At 47.5% G+C, this 18,612-nt stretch overlaps 1 protein-coding gene across 1 annotated transcript in view; it reads left to right on the top strand.

Annotated features, from left to right (window-relative positions):
- The window catches only part of TNN (tenascin N), a 63,402-nt gene that overhangs the window by 29,984 nt on the left and 14,806 nt on the right, over positions 1 to 18,612 (top strand). The window contains exons 8-16 of the mRNA XM_039242346.1: positions 1,599 to 1,862; positions 4,314 to 4,577; positions 6,325 to 6,588; positions 7,256 to 7,519; positions 8,650 to 8,913; positions 11,872 to 12,135; positions 15,432 to 15,562; positions 16,588 to 16,720; positions 17,143 to 17,294. Of these exons, the coding sequence (XP_039098277.1) occupies positions 1,599 to 1,862; positions 4,314 to 4,577; positions 6,325 to 6,588; positions 7,256 to 7,519; positions 8,650 to 8,913; positions 11,872 to 12,135; positions 15,432 to 15,562; positions 16,588 to 16,720; positions 17,143 to 17,294 (2,000 nt within the window). The remainder of the gene's footprint in view (positions 1 to 1,598; positions 1,863 to 4,313; positions 4,578 to 6,324; positions 6,589 to 7,255; positions 7,520 to 8,649; positions 8,914 to 11,871; positions 12,136 to 15,431; positions 15,563 to 16,587; positions 16,721 to 17,142; positions 17,295 to 18,612) is intronic.

Genomic DNA, 18,612 nt, shown 5'->3' with positions numbered 1-18,612 from the left:
TGGGATGGGAGAGGGGGTGACGGCAGTCTGTAGGAGGAGACACCTCAACAGGAGTTAGTCAGATGGGTGGGCATTAGCAGCGGGAATAGCATAAGGCATAAGGTGTAAGGATAGGATGGGTTGGTTTTCTCTTATTTTTAATATCCAAGTCTCTTAGCAATCTTAAGTGGCGGTGGTGGTAGACAGAGTGGAGTCATGAAGGATGAGGCTGCAGCATCGAAGCCAGCTCTGAATCCCAGAATGAAAGTCCTCCTTGTGTGTCCTCTGTCTTTAGAACTTTCAGAGCTCTGAGCTCCTCAAGACAGGTTGTCTCCTTGGCTGTGTGCTGTGCCCAGCTGGCCTGGCCATGTGTGTCGAGCGATGGGGCATGGGTGTGAGATGCAGTTACTGTCACAGAAAGCTCAGCCGTTTTGAGTAGGTGGTTTTTAAAACAGGATCATAGGGGCGCCTGGGTGGCTCAGTCAGTTGAGCGTCCGACTTTGGCTCAGATCTCGTGGTTGAGTTCGAGCCTGTGTCAGGCGCTGTGCTGACAGCTCAGAGCCTGGAAGCCTGCTTCAGATTCTGTTCTCCCCCTGGCCCCATCATGGACTGTCTTTCTCTGTCTCAGAAAATAAACAAAACAAAACAAAACAAAACAAAACAAAAAAAACCCAGGATCATAAGGCATTGCAAGTCATGTACCCAACTACTTGGATTTCTGACTCTAAGGTTCACATTTTAAGGAGAGAGGGGGAATTTCATGTCTCGAGTGAGACTCCTAATAACAGAGAGCTTATATTCAAGCATTTGCCATGTGAATATCTCCTCTGTGATTTGCCACAACCTGTGAGGTAGGTTCTGGCAATTCCCTCTTTGTGGAGATGAGGAGACGGAGACTTAAATTTGGAGAGACTGTCCAAAGTCAGCAACTGGGAAATGGCAGAGCCCAGATGCCAACCCAGTTGAACTGCATTGAAACCCAGACAGATTCTGCAAGTAGGAGATATATATATATATATATATATAGGATCCCATTATATATATCCTACTATATATATATCCTACTATATATATAATATATATATTATATTTATAAATATATATATATTTATCAGCCCAGACCTCAAAGACCATCAGTTGAAGTCTGATTAAGCCATAGGCATAATGTTTTAATATGGAAAGACCTAACAGCTCCTACTTTCAGGATATTTTTGTCCCCAAAGAAAACATTAGAGCCACTGCAGAGACTTACTGAAATATAATTGCTTTCAGGTACAGGGAGTCAGGAGCTGAAAGAGTATATTATATAAATCCAGGGTAATGGAGAAATTTGTATATGAAGACCAATTTTTTTTTTTAAATCCAAAGTCTACTTGTGGGTAAAGTTTATAGAGCTGAAGCTATTTTTGGCTTTGCCTGAAAACCCTACGTCGCTTACATGCTATTAGCTCATTCTTGGAATTTCAGACCACTTGCTTAATTAAACCCTTAAGTCATCCCAATCACTGGCATATAACAGACTCTGAAATCTGTTGAGATCATCATTTTGTCGGTGTACACATTGGCCTTTCTGGAACTAGAGAGTTGGTAAATGCTACATTCTTTCATCTCTCTTAAAGACATTGACAGCCCAACAAACCTGGTGACTGACCGGGTGACAGAGAACACGGCCACCGTCTCCTGGGACCCGGTGCAGGCCGTCATCGACAGGTACATGGTGCGCTACATGTCTGCTGATGGAGACACTGGGGATGTGCCGGTGGGAAAGGACCAGAGCAGCACCGTGCTGATGGGCCTGAGGCCTGGCGTGGAGTACACGGTCCAGGTGTGGGCCCAGAAGGGGGCCCGGGAGAGCAAGAAGGCTGACACCACGGCCCCGACAGGTAACATCATCCCTCTGTTTCAGTGGGTTTTCCTTCTGTGACCTTGGCAGAAAGGGCAGTTTTACGGAGAGCAGTGGTGTCCTTGTGGAGTTCATTGTGCACCTTACTTCCATTTGATGGCTTCTCATAGAGCGCACAGCTCATCCTGTGGTCTTCAAACTTTGGTCTCTAAAGATTGATAGTATTGCTCGTAGTCCTTTGTTCTCTGCCTGTACATCTTCTGTGCTGTGAACACGCCAAGTGCCTCACCTGATGCCGACAAAACATGATGAGAGCACAAGTGCCCTCCAGGTGGGGGTGCCCGACCGGGATCCCAAGCCAACTTTGTTTTCCCTCCTCAGCCGTTTAAACCCTTTCTGTGGAGCTTGTTTTTTGTTTCTGCCCTTTGGATGAATGTTTTAGGCAGAAATAATAACAATGCTCTGTTAGCTAAAAATCAGCAAGTATCTAGTCATTTTTAGTCCTCAACATGTATCACTGTAGTAATTAAAATGTCTATATCAATACTTCATTTAAAGTTAAGTCTTCTCCTGTCCACCAGCTTGGGCCATTTTCAGGCTAACTATCTGTGATGGGAAGGAGCCTGCTGGGCTGCTCTTAAATTTCCCTTGTACTTCAGACACCCTCCCTCTAGCATGCTCACTGTAGTTTTGGGCCCATTTATGTTTGGTACAGCTTGGAGAGAGGCCAGGGGTCAGGAGGAACAGAGGTAAAGGGTCCTGCCTGACTGCAACCGTCACAGCTGCCCTGGGCCTGTAATGGGACCTGACAAGTGTTAAAGCTAACGTTTCCCTCATGGAGCACTTCTTCAGGGACCCTCTTGCACTCTGAGCTTTCATTGTGATCCTGTGACAGATGCATCTCTCCTGCTGGTCACCTACTCCCCTTCCTCTGCTTACACACGTGGGGTGCACTCCAGTGCCTTTCAGGTGGCGTCACCTCAACCCTAGGCTGAGCGGCGTGGACAGCTTCTAAAACAATCCCGGTGGGCTCGTCTTTCCTTGGGCCACATCTGGTCCACAGGGAACATGCAGGCATCCTTTATCCATTCAACTAGATACATAGTTCTTTTGCAATGCTCTCCATCAGGGCAAATGGCCACACTCTCACCTCTTAGATATTTTAGAAACCTGTCAGATACCAGCCTACAGTGTTCCCTAAGCCTTGGGCAGAGCGTCTCAGCCTTGGCGCTACTGAAATATTCAGCTGGATAATTATTTGTTGCAGGGATTGGTCTAATGCACTGTATGGTGTTTCACAGCATCCCTGGCCTCTATCCATTAGACTCCAGTAGCCTCCTCATCCCATAATGAGTTGTGACAACCAAGTAGGTCTCCAGATATTGACAATCATCCCTGATTGAGAACACTTGCTCATTTGAGGTTTGGGTCTCACCCATGAAACTCAGTGTAACTCTGCCCAAAGAAATCCACCCTTGAAGTCCCACCCCTTTGGCCTCTCCAACCTCTTTCATTGTCTGAAGATGACTTGGTCATCCAAGGGCCACAAGACTGTTGGTCCTACCTTGACTGTGGGCTTTCAGGCCGGAATGTAGATTCCAGTTTTCTTGGGGTCACAGCCCAAACCAAGTTAGGGGAGTCCTGCCTGAACATTCCATTGTACAAATGTGACATGACCTAGGAGCAAAGACTTTAGGGAAATGATTTTTGCATTGAACTATTTGGAACAAAGATATGCTATTATTTCTTGGTGACTGCATTTCTGAATACCTTCTCTGTGTGTAGTATGGAGGACCATAATCTTCTTCATTCATAAAATATCAGCAAGGTGATATCAATAATAGCCCATGGTCATTGGGCATCCACTCTGTGTCAAGAATTGTCACAAATTGTCACAAAGGACATATTAACTCATTTCATACAGCTAGTCTCCAGGATATACACAAGTATTATCTTGTCCTGCTTTTTTTATTCTGTAGACACTGTAATACCTCAATATTTTCAAGGCCCCTTTTTATATGATATTTTTTGTCTTGGTTTTCAGAGCCACCCAGTGAGATATGTACAATAACTATTAACAGTCCTATTTTATCCATGCATAGAAGTGAGGTGACTTGTCCAAGGTCGTGAAACAAGTTAGTAATTTATGAAATTAGATGTATGCATGGAACATTAGTTCTCAAAGAAGCTGTAAAGTCTGTCCAACCTGAACCCTAGATTTACAGGTAATGAGGCTGAGGCCCAGCCAGAGACCATTGAGATGTGCAGGGCCACAGCTTTTCTGACTCTGGATCTACTGCTCACCCTACTGTCCTGTGCTACCTCCTTGAGGATCCACGAGTCTGGCTGTGGAAAGGTCTATGTCCCTGAAACAACTGAAAACCTGACATAGGACATGGGAAAACTGTAAGAACAGGAAACTGCCTCCCTTCAAGCAACAAGGTCTTACTCTTCAGTGCTTGTTAATGGTGCACTTTAACTTTCCTTTCAGACATTGACAGCCCAACAAACCTGGTGACCAACCGGGTGACAGAGAACACGGCCACCGTCTCCTGGGACCCGGTGCAGGCCGTCATCGACAGGTACATGGTGAGCTACACGTCTGCTGATGGAGACACCGGGGAGGTGCCAGTGGGGAAGGACCAGAGCAGCGCCGTGCTGATGGGCCTGAGGCCAGGCGTGGAATACACGGTCCAGGTGTGGGCCCAGAAGGGGGCCCGGGAGAGCAAGAAGGCTGACACCACGGCCCCAACAGGTAATGGAACATTGTTCTTTGAGAATGTAAGACCTAAACCTATGGCTGGTCAAGAGTTGTTTTCCTGCTTTGATGGTTTATGGAAGATGGTTTATGGAAGAGCAGGATAGTGTCCCTTCATTAGAGATGCATTCACCATGTCTCACCTTCCTTTTGCACATTACCTCCAAATAAGGAGCTCATATTGGCCTCATACTTTGGTCTTATAAAGATAGATGGTGATTGGTCCCATCTACCCACTCTTCCTCCGATTTATGCTCAATCATTGAAATGTTTTGTCTTGAAAGGGAAAAGATATAAACAAACCATGTATATTAGGATCAGTGAGCCTAGTACTTTAGGGAAGTGGTTTTTTACTCTTATCTCTTTGAAGTAAGGAAGGGTTATTGTTTTCTTAGAGAATAAATCCTCTCTGAAGCACCATGTGCTCCATTCTCAGGATCCTAAGGTTGCACTTACATCCTGTAACAGTTCATCATTTTTAAAGCTTATTCATCTCTGTGTCCTCATTTTTTAAGAACAGACTTATTGAGATATAATTTACTTTCTATAAAATGTACTCTTAAAGCATATTGTTGAGTGGGTTTTAGTATATTTACAGTTCTGCAACCATCACTATTATCTAATCAGAAAATTTTCATCACTCCAGAAAGAAACCCCATGTCCATTAGCAGTGCCTCCCCACCCCCACTCCTCCCCGGCCTAGAAAACTACTACTTTCTGTCTCTGTAGAGATGGAATGTCCCTATTCTGGACATGTCGTATAAGTGGATTCACACAGCATGTGGCCCTTCATGACTGGCTTTATTAACTACACATAATATTTTCAAGGTTTATCCACGTTGGAGCATGTGTAGGTACTTTATTTTCTTACCAAATAATATTATTTCCATTGTGTGGGTGTAACACATTGTTTATCCATTTGTCAATTGATAAGCATTTGTGCTTTTCCCACTTTTTGGCTATCGTGAATAAGGATACTATGAGTGTTTGTGTACAAACTTTTGTGTGGACATATGCTTTCGATTCATTTGGGTATATACCTAGGAATGGAATTGCTGGGTCGTATGATAATTCTATGTTTAACTTTTTGAAGAATGGCCAAATTATTCCCTGAGTGGTGGGACTATTTTACATGCCCAACAGCAATGGATGATGGTTATATTCTTTAGTTGCTTGGTCCTCAGAGGCATTTGGTGAGATAGGTAGAGCAGGAATCAATATCCCCATTTTATAGTTAAGAAACCTCAAATACAAAGAAGTGAATGATTTTTACAAGTCACAAAGTCAGCTGATGATTCATGGAGTCAGATTTGTGGAATATTCATTGAACATTATGGTACCTTTGAATCTATTTAGTAAGGCCCATATTTTACAAAGAAGGAATTGAGGCTCAGCTGGGGGCAGCCATACTGGGCGGACCACGGCTGGCTGATGGCAGAGCTGGGCCTACATCCCTGGTCTGTTGGCTCTCTCAGGGCTTTTCCTGCCCCTATGCTCTGTATCTCTGGGCTGGAACTGCAACCTAGCTCTTCTGATTCTGGGTACTCATGCTCATTCCATTGTCCTGTGCTGCCTTCTTGAGGATCCAAGAGTCCAGCCATGGAGACAGGGTCTGTCCCCATGAAACAGTTGAAAACTGACATAGGACATGGGAAAATTTTAAGAACAGGAAACTGCCTCCCTTCAAGCAATAAGGTCTCACTCTTTGGTGCTTGTTAATGGTTCGCTTTAACTTTCCTTTCAGACATTGACAGCCCAACAAACCTGGTGACCGACCGGGTGACAGAGAACACGGCCACCGTCTCCTGGGACCCGGTGCAGGCCGTCATCGACAGGTACATGGTGCGCTACACGTCTGCTGATGGAGACACCGGGGAGGTGCCGGTGGGAAAGGACCAGAGCAGCACCGTGCTGACGGGCCTGAGGCCGGGCGTGGAGTACACGGTCCAGGTGTGGGCCCAGAAGGGGGCCCGGGAGAGCAAGAAGGCTGACACCATGGCCCCGACAGGTAATAAGAAAAAGATCAACCAGAATTGAATTTTGAGCTTGTGGATTTGAGTGTGCATGATACCCAGGATGTGGTCTGAGATGAGAGAGTTTGCAAAGAAAGTCACAGAGATCCAAAAAGACAGTGAGTCCTAGGAGTGATCTCAGTGAGGCGAAGGCTGGTCGCTCTCACTGTTCCTGGTTGTGGTGAGCTGCTCACAAAACCGCTCAGCCCACGAGAAAGGCAAAGTAAAGCTGTGCCCTGGCCATGTTTTCAGCGGACTCAGCAAAGATGTTTGTAGGCCCTGATCATTGCGATGCTTGTGATAATACTTATAGAATGATTGCCTGTGAAGTAGCCCTTGATAAGACGATAAATTAGGCACCCTTAACGTCCTGGCAGATGTTTAATGATTGTCGTGATGTGCCATTATGTTGTTAAGAAGACGGCGTTCCTCCCACATTTTAGGGAGCTAAAAGCCAAAAGAGTATAGTAAGCTTAGCATGAGTAGCCTTTTGAAATTGGGAACTGGGGGTTCATTCCTCTCTTGACTCCCAGCAGATTCTGAAGGGGAATACCATCGCCTTGTGCTAGGAGAGTTCCAGAAGATGAAAATGACAGTGATGGGGTGGTGGGTGTCTCTTCCATGGCTTCAAAGCTTAGGCTTTTCCAAATATATTTTTTAAAGAAATTGACAGCCCCAAAAACCTGGTGACCGACCGGGTGACAGAGAACACGGCCACCGTCTCTTGGGACCCGGTGCAGGCCGTCATCGACAGGTACATGGTGCGCTACACGTCTGCTGATGGAGACACCGGGGAGGTGCCAGTGGGGAAGGACCAGAGCAGCGCCGTGCTGACGGGCCTGAGGCCGGGCGTGGAGTACACGGTCCAGGTGTGGGCCCAGAAGGGGGCCCGGGAGAGCAAGAAGGCCGACACCATAGCCCCGACAGGTAATGGAACATTGCTCTTTGAGAATGAAAGACCTAAGTCTGTGGCTGGTCAAGGGTTGTTTTCCTGCTTTGACACTGGCAGAATCAATGATTTTTGGAAGAGCAGGATAGTGTCCTTTCATAAGAGACTGCACACGCCATCCCTCCCTTTCCTTTAACTGTTTCCTTACAAATCAGGCCTGTGTGGCAGTTTCCAAAGTACAATTTTGCCGTGATTGGATGGCTATGTCCAGCTACTCCTCCTCTGAGTGCATGAATATTTCACTGTGGACACTAGTAAGGGTCCGTCATTGTGTTCTGAGTGGGAGGAGAAAATGAAAATCAAACGTTAATATTATTAAATAATAATATGTGGATAACTCAGCTTTACAAAGTAGACCTTACATCTACCAGAGCAAGTAGATCCATGTGGTGTGCTTTAGCATGAATGAATCTTGATAATCTGGTTTTGAGGATAACTTCAGTGTTCTATTCTAATTTTATTGGGAAAGAGATGTTTGGCCATGTTTCTGGAGTAATTTAACCAGAAAACCAGCATTGCAAGTGAATTCATGATGTGTAAAGCATACTAAAACTGGTCTTCATTTGGCTGATCCATTCAACAACGTGTGTGGGGTATTTCCCATGTGCTCTGTTCTCTACGAGGCTGTGGTGACCCATAGGAGATATGGTCATGGCCCTCTTCCTCTAGGAGCTGACATTTGTATCTGGTTATTAGAATCATCTTGGATGAAATCAGAGGTCTTCATTGACATGATGCTAGAAACAAAATTATCACTGCCTGTGAGCATGGTCTGTGTCTTCTTCAACTGGACCTGCCCGCCATGTAACACCATCCTTGTACATAATGAGAGTTTGATATACGTTTACAGAATACATAATGAGATTTGTGTTGCTACACTCTTGGTAAAGGTAACAGTGTAGATTTGCAGATTTTGGTTTACTGTGCTTTCTGCTTGAGGAGCCCAGCTCTGTCTGGGGAGAGAAGACATACCTTAATGAAGCAGTTAGAGCATAAGTGATGTAAAGACCACGTAACACGAAAGGTCCTTACTCCAAGCGAAACAATGTGAGTGTCTGCACTCTGTGGCCTATTACTAGTGCACATTGATGAGTACTTTTCCTTTTAGACATTGACAGCCCCAAAAACCTGGTGACCGACCGGGTGACAGAAAACACAGCCACCATCTCCTGGGACCCGGTGCAGGCCGTCATCGACAGGTACATGGTGCGCTACACGTCTGCTGATGGAGACACCAGGGAAGTGCCGGTGGGAAAGGACCAGAGCAATGCCGTGCTGAAGGGCCTGAGACCGGGCGTGGAGTACACAGTCCAGGTGTGGGCCCAGAAGGGGGCCCAGGAGAGCAAGAAGGCCGACACCACAGCTCCGACAGGTAACAGGAGGGAGGAAAACAGAAACTGGGGTCATTGGTGGGGTCATTCTGCTGCTGCTGAATTATGCCCGTAAAGCTTTTGGGGTCTGTGACTTAGGGACTATTTTAGGAAAGTTTGCTGTAAAAAATCTCATTCTCTTATGAGAAAAAATAAATCCAACCACAGTTATGGTGTCCATACCGAGCAGTTCTGTGAAGGTCTGAAAACTCTTTCCCCAGGCTTGTGTTATAACAGCTCTACTCAGTGATAAGAAATTATAGGAAGGTAAAAACAACATAAAATTCCGAAAAAAAGCACTGTATTGGAGAACAGTTTTGTGGCAAGCTGTTTTATGTAGGTTTGGCTTAATAGATGGTATATAGTTTAGAGGAACGAGTGTTTCCTTGGCGGTCAGAGCTGTGTGTTCATTTCAATATATAGCTAAATTTTGATGAGCATTTTCTAAGTGCCAGGCCTGGGATCCAGTGGCGAACAAGATATATATGATTCCTACTCCCTTACAGTCCAGTGGGAAAGACAGACAACCAACAAGGAAACCAACTCAAAACTGTAAATTATGATAAGTTCTATGAAGGAGAGGAACATGGTGCAGGTAGAAAGAATAACAAGGTAGGGATGTTTCTTAGATGGGATGGGATGAGTAATGGTTAAGAGACACATCAATGGAAACAGCCAAATAACGTTTGCTTAAACAAGAAAGAAGCTTACTCTTCTCTTGTGGAATGGGCAGAGTGGAAATGGGCCAGGGCTGGTGAGGTAGCTCCCTGGCATAGGAGAGCCCGACCCCTTTGGTATTGCTGTGCCCACATCCCTAGGGGGTTGCCTTCATCTGTACGGTCATCATCCGTCCTCATTCCAGCAGTGGAAAGGGACCCAGGAAAGGGAAGGGCACGACCAGAACACTGCACACGTTCTTCAGTTCTTCCCATGTCCCGCTGGCTAGACCCTAGACACGGTGCCAGACGTCACCATGGAAAGGCTGGGAACCGAAGTCTTCAGCTGGATGAGTGCATGCCTGCCTTACCCTTCTGTCAGACCACCCTATCCGACTCAGTAGCCCTTGGCTGCCTGTGACGACTTAAATTTTAATGAATTAAAAGTAAATTATTTTTAAAGCTGGATGCTTTAAATGCTGAAATGACCACATTTCAGATGGTCCATAGCCATGCTGCTAATGGCTACTGTATTGGACAGAGCGGAATATTTCCATCACTGCAGAGAGATCCATCGGACAGTATGCTAACGGAGGAAGGGGATGGTGGGTATTGGGGGAAAATAGCCCTTTCTGGCTGAGGGAGGAGTGTGCCTGACGGCTGTAAGCTGCAGCCACTGAGATGGTTGCAGGACAGATGGGGGCTGGTGTTGCTAGAGCACTGACGGCTAGAGAAGCAGTGGCACAGGTCAGGTGGGAAGGAGGCAGGGCCACTCACAAGGGACCCCATGTGCCTGAAGGAAGGAGCGTGTTAAATTTATTACAAGAAGAGCAACACGGTGCCATATTTGTTTAAAACAGATTATTCAGGCCACAGTGAGAATACACAGGGGATATGAAAAGAGTAGCGCTAGGAGGGTTAATGAGGAGCCTAGTGTAAAATCCTGGCAAGAGGTAGTGATGCCCATTGGGAAAGGGGAGATGGGATATCTCCACACATATTTTGGAGGTATGAATGCCAGTATTTGTTGATGTGTGAGGTGTGGGGCAGTGAGAAAATGAACCAGGTATGACTTGGGTTTCTGGCGTTTTCTGAGATGGGAGACTGAAAGATAAATAGGCTCGGGGAGGAATGTTAAGACTTTTAGACACTGAAGCTGGAGAAACTTTTGAGATTCTGTGGCTAAGATTTATTCATCGATTCCACAAATATTGGGCTAGCATCCAACATGGGCTAGGTGCTGTGGTGGATACGTGGCTGTGGATGCAAGCCAGAGGCTCACATACCAGGGAGCCGAGAGTGTTGGTTGGCATTCGAAGCCATGGACATGGGTGCGGTCCCTTAAGGAGAAGTGAAGAGAGAGGAAGAGGGGGGGCCCTTGGTGCCCCAGTGTTTTCAGGTTGCCGACAGAGGAGGCCGAAGAGGAGTCAGGCAGTTAGGAGGAAACCAGAGGAGGGCGTAGTCATACAAGTAAAGAGCTGAGAGCATTTTCAGACAGAGGGAGTGGAGCAGCTCTGCCAAATGCTGCTTAAAAGCCCAGGAAGGTGAGGATGGTGGGTGTCTGTTGGATCTGGCAACGTGGGGTTGGTGGTAACCTATACTAGTGGTTTTGGCGGCGTGGTGTAGAAAAGTGCCAAACTTCACTGAACTGAGAAGTGGGGAGGGGAGGACTGAAGTGGCGGCATGCTGACCGCTCTTCTGAGAAGTCTGTCGCCTGAAGGGTGCAGAGGGGCGGGAGAGCGGGAGAGGCTGATGGTGCTGAGAGAGGGCAGATGAAAAGGAGCAGAATCCTTTAGAAGGTGAGGGGCTTTAAAATCCAGAGCGGAGAGGGGCTTGTCTGGGTTTGAACACAGGGAGATGGTAGGATCTTGGGCAAGTCTTTTCATTTCTCTGGACCTCCATTTTCCTTTTGTAAGAGACAAGAAGGTTGGAGGATCTCCCATCTCAGCTCTGAGACTCTGTAAAACGAAATAACCGCATACCATGGAGATAAAAAGAAGAGATGTTCCAACAGCAGTTTGGGTGGCTTGTCTTGTTGCTCAGGAAACTTTTAGTGTTATTTTTGTGGAAATGAGAGAGACAGAAGATTTCCATATTGACGAACTTGGAGAAGATCTAATTCCTCCCATTTTTAATGACCGGTGGTTTGTTTCCCTGAAAAATGGAAACCAGGGGGGTTTCACTCCTAGTTTCGGTAGAATTGTATCATTTTTAAATATACTTGCATGGAGAGCTCCTAGAGGCAGGTCGGGAGGTAGGATGACCTCCCTTGGCTCTAAAATTCAGCCTTTCCTTTTTAAAAAGACATTGACAGCCCTATAAACCTGGTGACTGACCGGGTGACAGAGAACACGGCCACCGTCTCCTGGGACCCGGTGCAGGCCGTCATCGACAGGTACATGGTGCGCTACACGTCTGCTGATGGAGACACCGGGGAGTTGCCTGTGGGTAAGGACCAGAGCAGCTCCGTGCTGACGGGCCTGAGGCCGGGCGTGGAGTACACGGTCCAGGTGTGGGCCCAGAAGGGGGCCCGGGAGAGCAAGAAGGCCGACACCATGGCCCTGACAGGTACTGTGAGGGCCTGGGACAGGGGACCCTGCACACCCATCAGGAAAGTCGTCCTGTGTACCTAGGGGTGTGGAGGGGGGCAGGGAAGGCAGTTGTTTCAGCTGGACATGCCTCACAGTGGTCCCCTCTTTACCTTACGTGGATAGGACGTCTCTGATTAAGGAGAGTGTAGAGGAGGGGTGGCTGGGTGGCCCAGTGGGTTAAGTGTCTGACTCTTGATTTAGGCTCAGGTCATGATCTTGTGGTTCAGGAGTTCAAGCCACCTGTTGGGCTCTGTGCTGGCAGTGCAGAGCCTGCTTGGGATTCTCTCTCTCCCTCTCTCTGTGCCTTTCTTCCACTGGTGTGCTCTCTCTCTCTCTCTCTCTTTCAAAATAAATAAACTTAAAAAAAAAAAAAAGGAAGGAAAATGTCAAGGAGGCAGCTTGAATGTCAAAGCGTGTGGCTTTTCCAGGCAGTAGTGCAGAAGTAGCCTCCATCAGCACCCCTCCACCCTGCCCAGCTCCTGGGCTCTCTGCCTGGATGGTAAAACTGGGTTGGCCTCATCTCCAGTTTGGAGAAGAGGGAGGCAAGGTAGTGCTTCTGTTTCCACCTCCCAGGTTGGGGGCAGTGGTGGAGCATCTTTTCCCCCTCCTCGTCCCCCTCCAGTTAGTGATCAGAGGGGCCTGGACTGTTGTGTTTTATGTGTGTGATGGGGCCTCATAGGGACTGAGAAAATCCCTGGGTCCACCCTGACTTCCTCGGGTCTCTTTGGACAGTACGGGCAAGGGCTGGCCATCCCCTCTGTGCCTGGGGACACCATGTGTGGCCATTGGAGTCAGAGGTGCCCTGAATTTCTTTATTAGTTACAATTAGCAGGAGTTTTTAATTAAAAGAGTAAAGTATGCTTACAGTAAAAAACTTCAAACTAAACAAAGGAATACTTAGAAAGAAATCTCTTCTATAGCTCAGATTCCCTAATAGTCAGTGCTGTTCTCCAGGGGCAGCCAGTCCCTTCTTCTTTCCTTCTTTCCTTTACTCTCCCTCCCTCTTTCCTTGCTTTGTCTCCCTCGTTCCTTTCTTCCCCTGTTCCTTCATTATATTCTCTTTGCCTCACTCTTCCCATTTAAAGAATTTTTTAATGTTTATTTTTGAGACAGAGAGAGACAGAGCATGAGTGGAAGAGGGGCAGAGAGAAAGGAAGACACAGAATCTGAAACAGGCTCCAGGCTCCGAGCCATAAGCACATAGCCCTATGCAAGCCTTGAACTCGCAAACCATGAGATCATGACCTGAGCCGAAGTCAGACACTTAACCCACTGAGGCACCCAGGTGCCCCTCACTCTTCCCATGTTTAAAGATAATAAGGGGCACCTCAATGGCTCAGGAGGTTGAGCGTCCAACTCTTGATTTCAGCTCAGGTCATGCATGATCCCAGGGTTGTGGGATCGAGAGCACTGCTCCAGGCTCTGAGCTGACAGCTCTGAGCCTGCTTGGGATTCTCTCTCTCTTCCTCTACCCCTCCTGAGCTTGCATGTGTTCTCTCTCTCTCTCTCTCTCTCTCTCAAATAATAATAATAATAATTTAAAAAGACAACAATATTACCATCTTTCTACTTCGCAGAAATGTGGAAGTAACTCAGATATCTCGAGTCCATAACCAAGGGATTGGTGGGCAGTCAAAGAGGCCAGCTTAAGATACTTAAGTAGTTAAGGTTTTGCTTTGATGTTTGGAAGGAGGAAATTTAGTTTTGCAGTGTGATGGAAAGAGTAAAATCCATACCAGATGTTACGCTTTAGAAAGTCAAACCGAGCTGATATTACAGAAACTCAAAATTTGTCAAAACAGCCTAATTAAAAACAACAGCTGCCTGATTTCTATTAAAACATTGCAATTCCATTCTCGGCCGAATCGCTACTGGGGAGAAAATAGCCTGGAGACATCTTTTTTGGGAACTTCTAAATTAAAATCACCTTCTATGATGATTTTTCAAAATGGAATTTTTTCACTCAATATCTTATTGGGCTTTAAAAAATGACCCATCTGACCAATTAATAGGGTTTTTTTTTTTAAATATTTTTTAATGTTTTTTTTTTTTAATTTATTTCTAGGAGAGAGAGAGGGAGAGACAGCGTGAGCAGGGGAGGGTCAGAGAGAGAGGGAGTCATAGACTGAAACAGGCTCCAGGCTCTGAGCTGGCAGTCAGCACAGAGCCCGACGCGGGGCTCGAACCCACGAACCGCGAGATCATGACCTAAGCGAAAGTCGGATGCTCAACCGACCAAGCCACCCAGGCGCCCCCAATTAATAGGGTTTTTACTAGAATTCTTGCTCTCATTTTCCCATCTTCAGAGTGCGCAACTCCCCCTCCCTCTGCTTTTCCTCCGACTCTTCTTCCCTCTCTCTCTTTCTCTCCTTTACGCAAGCACCACCACCACCATCGCGCCTTCTCCGTGCTTTCTGTACAGGGTGTGCATCTAAGGCCACATATTTAGTTAGGTAGGAGCTAGAACTTGGTATTTCTGTCCCAACTTAATGTTTATCACAAGCTCCCGTTCTGCTGGTGGGTGGGTATCTCGGATTTAGGGGGCACACTCCTTCCCCTCTGCTGTATGTAGTCTTGGGTAGTTTCCTAGTGCCATCGTGGGGCGGGCAGCTCTGCGGTCATCTTCCCAAGTAGGTATTTGCCAGGACACCAAGTTTCCGCACACAGGATGCTCTCAGATCCATACTCCCGGCTACTTCGGGAGCCCTGCAGTCACTGGGAATCTGTCTGCTCATCTGGATGCTACCCACCCCTCCTGGAGAATCTGAGGGGAAACTGGGAGCACAGAGGTGCTCTGTCTGGGCCCCACCCGCTTCCCCCTTCCTTAGTCCCCTTGTCTTAGTGGGTGTGGAGTGTGCCTTTATTTAAAAAAAACTTTTTTTAACATTTGTTCATTTTTGAGAGACACAGCATGAGCAGGGGAGGGGCAGAGAGAGAGGGAGACAGAGAATCTGAAGCAAGTCCCAGGCTCTGAGCTGTCAGCACAGAGCCCCACACAGGGCTCAAACTCACAGCCGTGAGATTGTGACCTGAGCTGAAGTCGCTGAAGTCGGATGCTCAACTGACTGAACCACCCAGGCGCCCCCTGGAGTGTGCTTTTAGAAACAAAGGTCATAAGGGGCTGGTGGCCAAGAAGAGCCGAGACCACACCTGCTGCTAGGGCGGAACAGGGGAGGGATAAGTCGGTAGAAAATATGTTAACACATCAAAAATGATCTTGCCTCGGTTGCAAAAATACCGAGTAGTCCTAATTACCTGACTTTCTACGTACAGACATCGACCCTCCCAAGAACCTTCGTCCATCTGCTGTCACACAGTCTGGAGGGGTGTTGACCTGGACGTCCCCCTCTGCTCAGATCGATGGCTACATTCTGACCTACCAATTCCCAGATGGCACCGTTAAGGTACTTCTTGCTTTTTCTCTTGGTACCCTTGTCCAGCCTCTAAGTGAAGCAACCGCCCCGGGCCCACTGGCCTGATTGCTGGTGTCATGGCGACTGGCTGGGAAATGAATTGAGCCTTATTGATCCTCTGCTGTGTTAGGGAAGCTGCTTCACACAGTTGTCCCCTGACATCGTACATGTAGCCCCGTTTTATAGGACTAACTTTTGTGCCTGCTCCTCACTACCCGTTGAGTATTTGCTGGCTGCACATCCACCTCACGTTATTTTGTTCCATTGTGTGTTTTTCTCAGTAAACGTTTGTTCCAAGGACATTTGTCTGTCATATCTATCATTGTATCTAACGCGCTTAGAACCTGGCACACAAGATGTTCTCACTAAATATTTATTAAATGAATCAATTGACCCTTACTTCAAGAGTTATCCCTCTCACCTGGACTCTGAAGGCCAGCAAGTGTTTGTTAATTTGTTCCAATGGAAAATTCTTCCTTTTTCTTGTTGGCAAGAGAGAAGGGATGAAGAGGGAAAAGAAGGGCACTTTGATTTATTCATTATCTCATGATTGCTTATGACAGCACTTCAAGGAAAGTTAGTCCTATGTTTATAGAGGAAATAAGATAGGTTCAGAAGGAAGTGATGGGCCAGCGATGGCCCTGCCCCACAGATATCAGCAGGCACTTTTATTTCCCCCATTAACTTGTCAGCCCAGCACCGCCGGCCTCAGTGGCTGTAGTTGGTGTTCCAGCATGTACCTGGAGGCAGAGGGTCCCAGGAGGCCTGGTGGGTGCTCCCCTAGGGACAGTCCCGGGTGCCGGCTCTCTGCTAGCACTCCCGGCAGGGCTGAATATCCATGGCACCATCCCCCAGCGAAGCTGCGGGGACCCCCTGGGATTCTGGGCACCACTGAGCCCTCAAAGAAACCAAACATTGTGCTCTCAGAGAGCTCCTGTCGTTAGCACCAGGGAAAGCTATTGACAGCTAGGGTGCTGGGGGTGACACACTGAATGACTTCCTCCTTTGTTTGGTAGGAGGTACAGCTTGGAAGAGGGGACGAGAGGCTTGAGTTGCAAGGCCTTGAGCAGGGAATTGCCTACCCAGTCTCCTTGGTTGCCTTTAAGGGTGATCGCCGCAGCAGAAGCGTGTCTACCACCCTTTCCACAGGTAACGTTCTCTGAACAATGATGTGGTAGAGGGCAAGCACCGGAGAGCCAAGAAAGCTGTCCAAGGGGGAGCGATCAGACAGTGATGGATTTCTCTGGAAATGGGGCAACAGGGTTACGGGTTCAAACGAAATCCATCGCATGGTAGAAAGACTGTAGAGGGGAGCAGAACAGAATGTTATTTTGAGGGCATCGGGGCAGGAAGTGATATAAACTTGACCTTATTTCTAGTACAGTTGAAAGGTTTGATGAGAGCAGGTGAGTGAGAAAAATAAGATGTTTGTGAAGAGTCGGAAGAAACAAAGTAGTAGGAGGTTATGAAACAATTTCTAAACAAAATAAACTATCTTAAATTAGGAAACTAGCCCCCTCCTTCTTCCTTGCCCTCTGCCTAACGACACTGTCTCTCTGTTTGACTCCCAGTTGGTGCCCGTTTTCCGCATCCTTCTGACTGCAGTCAAGTTCAGCAGAACAGCAATGTTGCCAGTGGTCTGTATACCATCTACTTGCACGGTGATGCCAGCCGGCCCCTGCAGGTGTACTGTGACATGGACACGGATGGAGGTGGCTGGATTGTGAGTCTTCATCCACGGGAGGGAGGGGCTGGGTGGCTTGTGCTTATTCTCAGAGAGATTCCCCACCCCCCACAACCCCCTGCCACCACCCCAGGGCTGTAAGGATAGAGCCTGAAGGAGGCCCCTGGGCGGCTGTTAAACCTCCAGCTCTTTTTTGTAAACTTTTGAAAAATGTTTATTTCTGAGAGAGAGAGAGAGAGAGAGCCGGGGAGGGGCAGAGAGAGAGGGAGAGGCAGAATTCAAAGCAGGTTCCAGGCTCCGAGCTGTCAGCACAGAGCCTGATATGGGACTCAGACTCAGGAACTGTGAGATCATGATCTGAGTTGAAGTCAGCCACTTAATTGACTGAGCCACTCAGGTGCCCCTAGCCTCCGACTCTTGATTCGGCTCAGGTCATGATCTCACAGTTGATGAGTTCAAGGCTCACATCGGGCTCCACGCTGACAGTGTGGACCCTGTCTGGGATTCTCTCTCTCTCTCTCTCTCTCTCTCTCTCTCCCTCCCTCTCCCTGCCCCTCTTCCCTCACTTCCTCTCTTAAAATAAATAAACTTAAAAACAACAACAACAACAAAAACAAAGAAAAGAGCCTGAAGTACTTCACGCCCAGGATAGAGCAGGCTTAGTTAAACTAAGGTTCATGACTGTGGAGGCCCGTGGGTTTATAAGCATCTAATCATGCCCCCTATGTTTGTATGGTCCTACATTTCATTCTCTTCCAAGCCCTCTCATAAACATGACTCTCACACAAAAGCTTTCAAGTAAGTGACAGCGGTTATTTTATAAATAGGTAAATTGAGGCCCACAAGGAGAAGTGCCTTGGCTCCTCATAAGAATTAATAACAAAGGTTGGGAGCAGAATTCAGGACTTTAGCTTTCCAGATCACTGGTCTTTCCCGTGGGTCCTCCCAGGCCACCCAACGTGGAAATGCCTGACCTCTTTGGACCTTGGTCCTCCTAACTGAAGGCCTTCGTCCTGTGGAAGGTCCGTCTGTGATGGACGTCATGGTCCGTCTGTGTGGAGGCTTTATTCCCTTGGGCTGTTGTCTGCTCACATCCCACGGCACCTACTTTGATTGAATCAGCCTGATCCAATTATACTAGGAGCTGCCTCTGAGGGTTGCAGTCTGATCCCTGCTCTCCGCCCCCTTCTCCGGGTGCCTGAACAGATAGAGGCTCTCACCACTCCAGACCAGCACGCGGCCTTAACCTGCAGCGGATCCAGAGCTCACTCTGGGGAAGAGAAAGCACGAGCTCCTAGTGCGGAGACTCTATTCGTTTAGACGTTTGCTCAGGGGCCCTGGAGGCCAAAGACACTTG

This window comes from Hyaena hyaena, unplaced genomic scaffold, assembly GCF_003009895.1.
Source record: "Hyaena hyaena isolate Hyena2069 unplaced genomic scaffold, ASM300989v1 scaffold_209, whole genome shotgun sequence".
Lineage (NCBI taxonomy): Eukaryota > Metazoa > Chordata > Mammalia > Carnivora > Hyaenidae > Hyaena > Hyaena hyaena.
This window is presented reverse-complemented; position numbering and strand designations above follow the sequence as displayed.